The sequence below is a fragment of the Caenorhabditis elegans genome, chromosome I (genome assembly GCF_000002985.6).
Source record: "Caenorhabditis elegans chromosome I".
NCBI classification, from domain to species: Eukaryota; Metazoa; Nematoda; class Chromadorea; order Rhabditida; family Rhabditidae; genus Caenorhabditis; species Caenorhabditis elegans.
Window position 1 is genome coordinate 12544893 of NC_003279.8, and position 12992 is coordinate 12557884.

Genomic DNA, 12992 nt, shown 5'->3' on the forward strand with positions numbered 1-12992 from the left:
GCGAGGACCAACCGTCCGGGCTTATGGATCCACACAGCTTTCAGTCCACAGTTCCACAGTTAGCCATTGGGGATTTCTCAAAAAAATAAAAATCTGGAATTTTCAGCTAAATTATCCCTGAAAATGGATTTCCCTTTCAAAATCTGCTTTTCTTTTAAATTGTCATTCCAATGCCGTCACTATCTCCCCCACGCTTTCCCTTATCAAGAAATTTCCCCCAAAAATAGCATGAAATCGGGGAAGTTCAAAGCAAGTTGCTGATTAGTGACCATCGCTCAAATGTTTATGGAGGTCTCTTATCGCGGAATTTATTCATTTCTAAAAATAGTTTCTACGGGGCGGAAACGGAACTGGAATAGGGTACAGGGTTGCAAAAACAGTATTGTAGACAGAAATTGAAGCATCGGGAAAAATTTTTGATTGTTTGAGTTCAAAAGCTACTTTCTTACGTGGCCAAAATATTCTATTCGAGTAGCTCACGTGGAGTCAGAAAGTCTCATTTCGCTTTGATCTTCGAAAAATGCGGGAGGTGAGACCCAGGCATATCCACTGATTTAGCATAGTTAAGAACGTGCTGACGTCACACTTTTTGGGCGAAAAATTCCCGCATGTTTTGTAGATCAAACTGTGATGAGACAGTTACCACGTTCTGAGACACCACGTGATAGCTGTCTTCACCAGACTTTTCAGATTCGGATGTAGTGTCACTGCCCTGAGACTTTTAAGGAAGTCTTGTCGAATAAGGAACTTTTAGGGCACAAAATGGGGGACATAACTCTCATAAATAATAAAAACGAGCCCAAGTTCTTCAACTATTCTGCCAAATTCCCCCTACAAGGACTTACAAAAGTCACGTCTTTCTGCCCTCTCCCTGTTTTGATACGAGTTCGAGACGTGTTCTGGTCGCCCACAACTGCTCATCCCTTGTTTTGATCCAAAGTACATGTTTTCGCCTGAACAATTGTACTTCTCACTAGACTCTCTCTGTCTCTCTCCCCTCAGTTTTCCTTACATGTGACAATATGATGCGCCTAAATTAACCCCAACTATCTTGACAGTTGTCTTGTCTACACCCACGTGGCCATTCATCAGAAATTTCTCAGAAAACTGTGCCAAATGGTGGTTTGAACTGAAAACCAGTTATGTATGTTGTTACGAAAATAACTAGGCTGCAAGCTGCTCAAACACCCCTATTTTGCACAAAATTCTTGTCGGCGCCGGAAGTGTCCCGCAAAGCAGCTACAGCTTTTCGAGTTTGAAGGTTCGAAAACCCTACGTTCACAGGCTCCCTAAATTAAACCTGCACCTGCTCCAAAGTACGTCAACCCTTTCTGCTCAGTGCTCATTCTTCTCTCCGCGAGTCAAAATAATGCATATCTAGTCAGAAGAGGGAGCGCGCTACTCGTAAATATTTTGGCCTCCGTGCCGGGTACGGGAGAACTTAGAGTGCGCAGAGACATGCTTCAGATCAAAAATCTTGCAGCGAACTTTTATGGATGCACCATTTGGAGCTATGGACCAGTGCACCATGTCGCTAGTAAACTTCTGAGTTCGTTTCCTGGCTGAAAGTCGATGCACCATATCCTAAACTCTATTAACAGAAAAGCTTGGTTCTTGGCAAATCGATGCACCATGCTTCACCATTCAAAACGAGATCTCATTTCTTGGAATTCGTAGATAAAATTGTCCCAGAATCCCTATTCTAGTCTTCCTCCGGAATTCCAAATTCCTCCTAATTTCATGTCCCCCCTTATCCCATACGTTCATCTCGTTAGTGCCTAGCTCCAGTTGGGGGTGCCTCGCTGGTGCCAGGGGCACAAGGGCAAGTACCCCACTGTACCACTCACTAACTCTCGCCGTCTGGCTATGGGAAAAGAGACGGGGGACAAGGAACGCTATAGTGTCAACAGGAGGAACATTTCGAAATTCTTCGCAATTTGTTATTCTTCTATTTTCGTCTGTACTTATAGTTCTATCTTCATTCACTTTTTTTAAAAGTCAAAAAGTCACCAACCGCTATAATTTATTAAAATCTATTTTCAGCCACTTCCCCCTTTTCTCAGTTTCTAATTTTATATAGTCTTTTGGTTTTTCCTCACGAGGTCTACACTTTCTCTTTAATGACGATTATTTATAAAAAGCAAGCAGCACAGTTCAGTTTCTTTCTTGTGTCTGCGTCTCTACAATGATCTGTGGTATTGTTCTTTTCTCTTTTGTGTTCTTCTTTTCAAATTATCAATTTAAGCTTCAGAATCCCCAAATCCTCGGATCTCTGTTTTTCTTTTGCCCGGAATCGTTTTCCTGTTGTTTTCTGTGCCCATTTTTTGCATCATACTACTTCCCTGTTCTCATTTGATCATGTTTTGTCGCGCTTATTTACCGCGCCCCGTTCTGCAAAATACGGCGGCGCGGCATGAGTCATTTCCTCGAGATCCTACTTATCCTCGGTTTAGTTATGACACTGTCGGATTCTGAGGAAGATTTTCCTAAGCGTCAGAAAAACTTTGAAAAGTCTGAAAAATTCTGAGAAATTTTGAACAATTTAGAGGAATTCTGTTTGATTTTGAAAAATCCTTCTAGACATTTTGTTAACTTGGATAAATTTTGAAAAATTCTGTAAAATTCCAAAGAATTCCAAGAAATTCCAAAATGTCTAGACTTGTCCTGTCTGGAAAGTTTTGAAAAGTTTTGACGATTTCTGAAAAATTTTGAGGAGCCCCATGAAATTCCTAGGATTTTGCAAATTTATAGAGAGCTTGAAGGGAATTCTGAGAAAATCTGACGAACTTTACGAAATTCAAAGGATAACTGAGGAGTCCTTCTAGATAGATTGCCCCTCTCAGAAATTTCGGAAAATTCTGAGGAACTCTAAGGAATCGCTCAACTGCTCCCTAGATGACAAAGCTTAACCTTATCCCTCTCTCTGTTTTCTTAACAAAAACCAGTTGGAAACCCTAGTGGTTTCTTGTTCCTCTCCTCTCTACAAAGTAAATATGCGATAGTCATCGAAGAAATTTCGAAACTATAGCATGTGCTCGGCGTGTGATCATGTTCTATGGTCAACACCATGCTGGTCACTTGCTTTTTCACGCCCTGCCGGGCCGGTGCTTCTTATGATTTTTGAAAAATTCTAACAAGTTCCCCCTAGGCCTCTTCCTAGACTAATGGAATCCCCGGGACCCCGGAACAAATTTGGGCGCGGAAGGAAGCTAGCTGAAAGAGAATGGGAGGAAAAACAGAAAACAAAATGCGGGAAAACAGCCAAAGTTAGAGAAAAAGAGACATAGATGAGGAAGTAAACATGTCTGCTGTGCCGTGGCAATAGCTGCTTTGTGTATATGTCTGTGTTGGTGTGTGCGTCGTCTTCATGTGAATTGCACCACATTTAGGAACGAAAGAGAGAGAAAGAGAAAGAGAGAGAGAGAGAGATGACAAATACTTCCCCCAACAGCTAGTTAGTCAATAAAATAACCTTAAACATAGGAAGAATGACTAAGAAAAAATGACTGATTTTCTTATGACCTTTTGGAAAAGTTGGGCTGAGGACAGGTCTTGCTCGCGGAGTCGGTGTAGAATTACTCTAAACCAAGCCTAGTCGTCTTGAAGACCGGATAAAAAGCTTACCTCTGAGCTAGACCCAAGCTTATTTTACTGAAGCCCGTGAAAAGATACTGGTATGAGCCAGGGGTGAGGGCAATTGCAGTTCGGAAACTTTTTTTGTCAAAAAATTCGGCAAATCGGCAAGTTGCCGATTTGCCGTTTGCCGCTAATTTTCCATTCCGGAAAAATACCGATTTGCTGGTAATTTTGAATTCCGGCAAAATACCGATTTGCCGTTTGCCGGATATCAATTCGTTGGAAATGTTTAGAAGGATTTTTTTATAAGACGGAAGCCCTAAAACAAAACCATAATTGCCGAAACTTGTCCGCAATTGCTATTTTTCTGGCAAATTCGGTTAATTGACAATTTGCCAGATTGCCGATGTGCCGGAAATTTTAATCTCCGGCAAATTGCCGGATTGCCGATTTGCCGGAAAAAAATGAGCTCCTTTAGCTATCTCAGCACTTCGCCGTAATTTCTCTACGAAAAAAAAAAACTATTTTTGGTATCGAATATACAAAATGATACGGGCAAAATAATTGACTGCTATGAGACGAAATTTTCAAAAACTCAGCAATTGAGCAGTCGTTTTTTGTAAGATTTTTGCTCCTTTGCTCTCAACTTTTGAGGTACAATTGCTCCGAAATTGCCGTCATACAGGTTTTATGATAAAAATCCTATAAAAATCAACATTTTTGTCAAAAATTTAGTGTGTAAACTCCCCATGTCAAGAAAAAGAGCATCTTTCAGAGTTCCACCACAATTCTTATCTATTTACTTGCTAACGCCCTAAAGTTCCTTTGAACTTCCGCACTCCCCACACTTTATGACTTCCCAAAGCAGAATTGATGTACTTCAGTGGAATGCGGAATGCCCTATGTATTTTCAGCAGAAGACGAACTCTTAGAATCCCTTTTTGTCTGAGCGCGTGCTTTTTATAGGAATTGAGAGAGATATTCCAGAGAACATTTATCTAATTTTTCCGTAGAAGCGAATTTCCAAGAGTTCAATTCAAACGAAGTAGTAAACGTTTTCTCAGAGACTAACCATTTCTCAAGAGTTCAATTTAAAAATGAACTACTTTCATCCATTAATTTGTTTCTTTCTAGAGAAATCTTTTAGAAAACACTACAACTGGTGATAAGCATCAAAGCATCAATTAAAAAACAATAAAACACCAAACAATACTATCTTCTCTGTTCTCGTCCTCCCAAATTTCTTCGCCCATCTTCTTTGTAGCCGCCCTTGGGTTTTGTTGATGTAAACACCTTACCAAAGTGATCGCCTAACAACTTGTTTCGTTCCGTCTGTACTATTATGTTCCACAATCTTGAACTTTTCAGTGATTTGTTTTTTTTTTCAAATTCTTACATTTGTAGTTTTGCCACCTCCAACTAATACGTTCAATTTCTTGACGCATGTTAAACGTCATCACTCCGTTTAAGCCCCCCCTCCCCATCCCCCAAGGAGCACATGTTTTTCATGCGCGCGCAGACTGAGAGGGGCTTTTCCCTAAACTGTTATGTTCTATGTATTTGCCTAGAGTTCCGTTTTCTAGTTAAAATATACTTCCGCGAAATTGTATTGTATTGTTATTAGCGATAAAGCTTCTAGGAACTCAGTTCATTTTGAGAACTAACTCTAGTGTTTGATTGCTCTCTAGAAAAGTTCGGATCAATGCCAACATTTTGAGATTCACTCTTGATACAAAGCAAGATTGGAAGAAATATAGAGGCTTACTAGAGCCTAGGCATATGGGCCCAAAAAAAACCCACAAATTTTTCGATTTGCAGCACATTTCCCTGTTGGGTTGAAGGTTGCCTAACAATGCTCGCTCTTAATTCTTGAGTAAGAACTCACCCGTTTCTGAACTGAATTCTGAAAATATTTGATGATGACTAACATTTTCCGACTTCCACCATATAAAAACTAAGGACATAAACTTCCAGGAAGAGAAAACTGGAGGCGCCTTTGGTTCTGTTCTATGTTTTTGTTCAGAGTTCCTTTTTCTAGTTAAAATATACTTCCGCGAAATTGTTGTATTATTACATATTAGCGATGAAGTTTCCAGGAACTCAGTTCATTTCAAGAACTGCTGTGCTAAGAACCGGTGATCTGCTCAGAGAATTTCTTCCTCGGCAAGCTTTATTATTGAATTTCTGCGTTGAGAACAAAGCTCATCCATTCCTGAGTCAAATCTTGATGAAATTATAAGTATGACTCACTTTTCATATTGAACGTCGGGGACCCCACAAGAAAATAGCACTCAGGGATGGGAAGCTGAAGCCTATGTACATTTTCTTCCAGACTGTCTAGACTGTCCAAACAAGACCCTTTAGCTCTTTCAAAATCAGCTAGTAGGTGCAGCTTACCAGTGGACCTTGATGGTCCGCCTGTCGGACTCCGACCCCGACCCCGACCCCTAAGACACCATAGATAAAAAATAAGCTCAACATCCATCTGAAACTACTAGCAATACATCAAACACCACAATTTCGTTCCATTTCTGATATTTCCATCAATCGAAAAACATTTTCATCCTCACCCGGAGCGCTTCCAGAACATTGCAACTAATCCTGAGCTATGGCGCCTGAACTGCGGTCTTTGAGACCCTAGACTACTTTTTCCTCGCACACACACTTAAACCCCACGTCAACAAAACATTTCAACGACGACGCTCCTTTATACACACACACACGTGTGTTTTTATTTTGTGTGTGTCTGTAACAGTCTGCGTCTCACACTTCCTCAGCCATACAGCTGGGGGAAGCACGAGAGGAGCGGAGAGATAGGGAGGGTGACAAAAACCCGAGGGGCGGGGCGTGCCGGTGGGAGGGGGCGGCGCCTGGTTTGTTGAGGGTGAGAAGACATTTCATTCTATTCGAATACTGGCGCACTGGATGGTGACTTTACTTTTTTACATTTTTTACTCTTCTGGATCTGCTCCTTTTTTGACTCTTTTGGTCTTCTTGACTGCATCTCTAATTCTCTCACTTCTCTCGACTACCTCTAACAAAGCAATTTATTTATTCATTCATTTTTCAGAAAATTCCTCAAAAAATGTTCATTGTCTCCAAACAAACCACCACCGAATACGGCACCGGATGCTTCGCCGCTCCATCCTCATCCTGCCAAAGCGAGTACAACCCGAAGGTCGAAAACGATGCTGTCGCCCATAACTCTATCTCGGGGCTCCGTGGATCCTTGCGCCGGAACTCTTCGAACCTCTCAAGCCAGCTTACGGCTCTTCAGGAGACTTGCCTCGCCGACGCTGCTCAGATCGAAATCAACTGCTCCACATCGAACGCCAAGCAGGCATTCTTCGTGAAGATCGAGGTGCCCACTGGAGAGCAGGGTGTCCTCCACTTCTCGCCTTCCTCCGGCGACATCTCTCAAGTCTTCACTCCGATCCAGAACGGATGTGGCCATGGAGTATGGAAATTTGTTGTCTGCACTATGGAGAATGGAAGGTAAGATTTTGAAATGAAAAGGGCTTCATCTAACTCTGTGAAATTTTCAGTGAAATCGCCCATTCGCAAGTGTCCCGCAACCTTGACGGCGTCGGAATCCTCTTCTTCAACGTCTACGAAGACTTGGAAATTCGTCTCGCTCAGCAAGAATTCCTCCACATCAGCCACTGCCATACCCGCAGGCACTAGTGGCTCGGAAAACAAAAATTTTCCTATATTTTCTGTACATTTTCGCCCCGTCCCCTAACATTTCTCACATTTCCTTGTTGAAAAAATACCCTTGTCATTCCATTCCACATCGATTCGATTTTTAAGCCGATACCTCGGGAGCCTTTTTCTCGGGTACCAACCATTTTTTTTTTAATTGAAAAAAACTCCACCGTTGTTCATAATAAACCCTTTAATTTGTTTGAATAATGTTGTTGAAAATAATAAAAAAACATTGAAAAAGACACAAAATTGGAGAAAAGGGAATTTTTAGAAAAAACTTAATTTGAGAGAAAGGAGTTGAAAATCAAAAGTTCTTGTAAAATTCCTCTAAAAACGGACAAAGTTTTGTTTAAAAATGACAGTAAATGATTGAAAATGCATTTTTTTGAACCAATATTCACCTGAAAAGTGTTAAAAAATCAAGGTTTTGAATCAAATTTGACCTGAAACTGAAAATTGATTGAAAATGTTTTTGAAAAACCAAAATTCTCTGCAATTTTCGCCTAAAATTTCACTTAAAAACGCCTTAGAAAAAAAAATGATTTTTTTTCTCGAAATACTAAAAAGAAATCCTAGATTTTACTTCAAATTGTAAAAATTTCCTGGGAAACTCCCAATGTTTTTTTTTCTCCCATCTTCAAATCAAAAATAGAATCAAAAAGTGATGGTGTGATACATTTTCCATCTCTTCTCACCTCCGTAAAGCGACAAGAGAACCCCAACAGTTGTTTCTTATCGCAGTTCTGTGAACTTTCTGTCCAGCAGCATCAGCAGCAGCAGCGACGGTCGGCACTGATGGTTGCAAAGAACAAGTTGCGCTTGCAAAAAGTGAAGGGTTCTTTGAAAGAGAACTCACAGAGCATTCACGTGCTCATTGAAGTATCACATCAAGGATCGAAGTACCTTGCCAAGAAATATATAGGTTTGAACCCTATTTTGGTAAGTTTTTTGGTATTTCAAGTTAAAGACAAAGCCTGAAAACTAAAGCCTAAAGAGTTAGGCCTAAGGTTTCCATTATAGACCCAAGCCTGAGGCATCTAAGCCTGAAACCCAAAGCCTGATTGTGACAATCAAGCTAGTCCATCCTTGTTCAGCCCTTATTAGGCGGGCTTAACTACCAAGTAGAATAAAAGGTTGAAAAGGAAAATATCTAGAAACTATAAACTACCAGAAACGTGAGAAAAGAGTGTTGCCAATTTTCAAATCTCGCTTTTTGAACCAAGCCATGCAACGTATACCTTGGCCCGAATCTGAACTAACCCCAGGACCAAACAGGGCTTAAAAGTTCTAGCCAGAGGTTCGTTTCATCGTCTTTAAAAAATTGAAAGTCATGTTGCATCGCAACATGATTCTACTCCAAACGTGCCGAAAATTGTCTTTGAAACAATATTGCCGAAGCTAAAAATGCTCTGGCACTCAAAGGACGCTGCCTCCTGCAATAAATTGAACGTTCAAACAATTTTCAGCAAGCGAATGCAATAAAACGCCTATACATTTTTCAAACTATAACATTGCAACAACATAAAACCTTCATTCTATTTTTATGACCACAGAAGTTTTTTATGTATCGCGCTATTGCGTCAATAGAGCGGAATTTCGTGTTTTAGGTCTTGTGCTATGGGCCTCTTAAGTGTTATATTTGTCAACGAGGTTGTAAGGTTCGGGGGTTCACCGCTAAACCGGGAAGATCCATCTGAGAGCCTGTTGGTGACAATGAGCTACCTTTGTGCGGGGTGGGCCACTAGGAGTTCCGATTAATAGTTTCAAAAGAAAAAAAAATCAGAAGTACTTGTTATACTCTCTAGAATATTAAAAATCAAACTTTTCAAACTTTAAAAAATTTCCAGGCGCGAAACTGTAGATCAGCTTTTGTGCCCGGTCATAGTAATATAGGTAGCTGAAATCCTTTGGCAACCGGCAGTTGTCGGTTGCAGATTTCTTGGCAACTTTTTGGCAACCGGGATTTGCCGAAGTTTTGGCTTTGGTTAAAAATATATAAATTATATTTTGTAGTGTTTTTGAAAAAAAAACTTGGTCATTTTTCCAGGTACGGTAAGAGCTTCAAGACCTTCTGAATGTGATTTTCAGAATAAAAATACTTGAAATTGAAACCGGCCGAACTTGTCGTCAAAAACTACAAAATAGTCAAAAAAACGGATTCCCTCGAACTTGGGTACACACGAACTCGCGACTGTCTATAAAACAATTTTTATCACCAGCAATCTTTTGTCGGTCGGAACTGTCAGGGAATTCCCATTTCCCCTACTCTATTTAATTGTTTCACCGCTCGTTTCACCACGAACCGCATTTGCAGAGATCAATTTGTTTTCCGCGACAGGATCCTTGAGTGGAATTCCGAATGGTAGACTGACACATTGATAAGAATCATAAAATGACTGATAACTGCTGGGGGGAAGTCTGCTGCAATCTGACAGGGAAGACCAAGAGAAAATTCGAAACAAAACTTTTTTTAACTTCCGACAAGTTTGCAAAACTTCAGATTTTAGCTGAAAATATGAAAATATGACTTTTTCAAACCTTGATAAGTGGTTTTCTGGGATAATTTCAAAACGTTTGACTACGTAATTTAGTAGTTTTGGGCAATTTTGGGCCATTTTTGGTCTAAAAAACTAGTCTCAAATTTTGGTACTCCACAATTGAGCTACCAAAATGTATGTGCTCTTCTAGAATATCCAAACCTAGTAACTTGTTTCTACAGCGACTCAATTTCCCACGCCAAACTTTTCGGCTCACCTGACTATGTAGTGTTTACAACTCTATTATTACTACTTTATCCTCTAGAAGTTTTTGATAAAAAGCTGTGATTATATCTTTTGTATTTCACTACCACTATTCTTACAAATGGATATTCGAACATTTCTAAGAAAGTCATTTTCCCAAATATTTCTAATTTTTGCTGCATATAACTCGGTAAGATTTTTGTTTGCCGGTTTTAAAAAATTTAAATAAAAATAAAAATTTACAGCTAGTGATCGTCCTCCAAGAATGGCGAGCCTATGCTCCACGCGGAGAAGATATTTCAAGGATCGTCGAGACGAATCGGCAAATATATTACCAAAATGAAAACTCAACTATTGTATAAGTTTAGTCGCATGCTCTGAGGGGTGGGCGGCAATTGCCGTTCTCCAAATTCTCTTGTCGACAAATTCGGCATATCGACAAATTACCGGTTTGCCAATTTGCCGGAAATTTTCATTTTACTGTGCCGTTTTGAAAATTTTTTATCTTTTCTTTAGGTTATTTCATAGAATTTGCTTAATTTTCAAAGTTAATGTAAGAAAACTGCGTACAATTTTGCCGATTGAAATTTAAATTTTGAAATTTTCAAAAAAAAATGTGCAAAGCAACAATTTGCCGGTTTGCCGGTTTGCCGATTTTCCGGAAAATTTCCATTCCGGCGCTTTGCCGATTTGCCGGCAAAATCGTTTGCCGCCGACCCCTGTTCTGAACTCACTTTTACTTTTTAAAAAAATTGTTGCTCATTTTTACAATTGTTGTGCAAAACTTTTTGCTAAAAACCAATGAAATAGTTTTAAAATAGGTATGCTTTTTTTTTTTAAATATATACAATTAATTTGCGATGTTTAATAACCGATTCTTTTTTGAGCTCAGTAGAAGCTGGAGCAACTTCAAGACATGTTACGCACAAGACGTTCGTGGTGCCAAACTACTAAGAAAGCTTGTTTACCGAAATCCTAATAACCCCCTTTAACTCCTCAATTTTTCTATTTTCCTCTTAAACTGCACATTTTCCTTATCCGTCTGCCACTGCTTCCATCATCATTTTAATTAAGCGCCAAAAAGGCATCCGCGTGGTTTCCAGGGTAACTCTTACTATTAGCATCTCTTCTATACTTCAAGCTATAATAATTATGATCCCGGTGATCTTCTCAATTATTGCATTTTTCGGTGCTTTCTTTGAGGTGAGGTGGGATTTTTGATCTTCCATTGGGAAGTGTTGTTGCAGGTATTCATGAAAAAGGTTGACGAGGAAAATGTGCTCCAGGAGCGCTTGGAGCAGCTGGAGCAGATGAAGAAAAAAGTGGAAAGGATGGAACGTGTGTTGAACTATTTTGTCAGTGATGAGGAGTTTGCCAGATTGAGAGAATATGTTTGTTAGAGGACTATTCCGGCAGATACCGTATTTTTTGTTTGTGTTCTATTAATACAGTATACTATTTTTTTTATTTTTAGAGGTTTTTTTTTTGAGTTATCTTTCATCTATCTTTTGAACTACATATTTTTAGCGATTCCCACGGCTCTGACTATTTGTTGCAATAATATTGTTTGAAGTTTTTGAGGTATGTAATAGGCTTTCTGACTTATGCTGAACAATATCATAATATTGTATTTCACATTTGATTTTCTGTTGGTTTAAATATATTGCAGTCTTACTTACAGTTCAAAAATACTCATCTTTGTTGTCCGAGCTCAATAATTAAAATAACATCTACTTCAAACTTTAAATTTTCCAAATATTAAAAAACTCAGAATTTTTTGCAGAAAACAAATAGGATATTTCGAATTACCATGTCAAAAAACCACTGAACAATTTTCATGAATTTATCATCAAAATATTTAGGGGTTCAAGATTATTAAATTGATCGGTTATTTTCAAATTTTTTTGGCACATTCATTATAAATTAATTTTGGTTTTATGTAATAAGGTATCCTTGAAGTCAGGCAAGTGCTTCTTTAGCTTTGACTTATGTCGCAATAGAGCAGAATTGCACTGTCACAATGCAAGCTTCATCCCCTGATCTTCTGATCTTCTCTGCACCGCGCTTTCATTCGTGATTCAGGTCCTTAGCCAGGTAACTCGTAACTACTTTCCGAGTATCAAGAGTCATAGTTATTCTTCTGGGAGTCAGTTATCCCTAGCAACTCTTCTTCAAGACAATGTTAAGTAACGCCCCTCATCTACCTATCGACTATTAGAGCTCATTCAACCTCCAATAATCTTCTCAACATGACTTTTGTCGGAAAAATCCTCCTCCTATCACTCTTCTATCATTTGGCCGTTTTCGTAAGTTTCTGAAATATATATTTTTTCGAATAGAGAAAATGAAATGCAGCTTTGTGCCTGCTCCGTCTGTGCATCGGTCTACTTGAACGTCGACAACGTGGAGGAGAGAGTTCGCAGTAAGTTGTTTCATCAAGTTCTGGGAGAATCGTTTTACTTTCAGATGCTCGTATGCGGGAATCGAGGAAGGCCGCCAGACGGCATACTCTCATCCTTTTCTTCGCAATATGGGTAAATGGAAAATTGTTTAGTTGGAATTAAATTTCTAGAAATTTCAGTCATTGTTGGAGTACACGCTTCGAGAAGACATTCGAAGCGATCAGTAAAAATCCTTTGGAGAGCCTCTCCGCTCATGGTGATACAAGCTTCCACGTCTGTAAATTCCCGAGAAATACCTAAATTCATTCATTTTTATTTCACTGTCGGAACATTCGAAAAACATCGATAAATTTATAAACATTCCTTTGAGTAAAGTCTTCTAAATAAAGTCTTCTACAGTATGCCCCAGGGGACACCGCCTTATTTTGGGGGTCTCAGTCATTTGCGAAAATTTATTTTGGTATCGTCCGTTTAGATTCCGTTTAGATTAAATTAAGCACTGGAGTACACGTTGTTTAAAGCCTGAATAATTACAACAAAGTTTCTGTAGAGTTTATTATAATACTGT

At 39.3% G+C, this 12992-nt stretch overlaps 2 protein-coding genes across 2 annotated transcripts; both read left to right on the plus strand.

Moving 5' to 3' along the window:
• Positions 1-6644: 6644 nt before the first annotated feature.
• dpsm-1 (MATH domain-containing protein) lies at positions 6645-7483 on the plus strand. Its single transcript, NM_060779.6, has 2 exons — positions 6645-7071; positions 7122-7483. Exons 1-2 carry the CDS (start codon positions 6662-6664, stop codon positions 7258-7260), a joined length of 549 nt encoding a protein of 182 aa, NP_493180.1. The 5' UTR covers positions 6645-6661; the 3' UTR covers positions 7261-7483.
• A 4788-nt stretch (positions 7484-12271) lies between these two features.
• W02D9.9 (uncharacterized protein) lies at positions 12272-12651 on the plus strand (the record flags this gene model as incomplete). Its single annotated transcript, NM_060780.4, has 4 exons — positions 12272-12328; positions 12378-12444; positions 12489-12556; positions 12604-12651. 4 exons carry the CDS (start codon positions 12272-12274, stop codon positions 12649-12651), a joined length of 240 nt encoding a protein of 79 aa, NP_493181.2.
• Positions 12652-12992: the final 341 nt, after the last annotated feature.

Bases quoted from the DNA above. Each gene is read 5' to 3' on its own strand.
- dpsm-1 (NM_060779.6), top strand. From the start codon at position 6,662: ATGTTCATTGTCTCCAAACAAACCACCACCGAATACGGCACCGGATGC. The intron at 7,072-7,121 runs GTAAGATTTTGA...TGAAATTTTCAG, and splicing joins TGCACTATGGAGAATGGAAG to TGAAATCGCCCATTCGCAAG.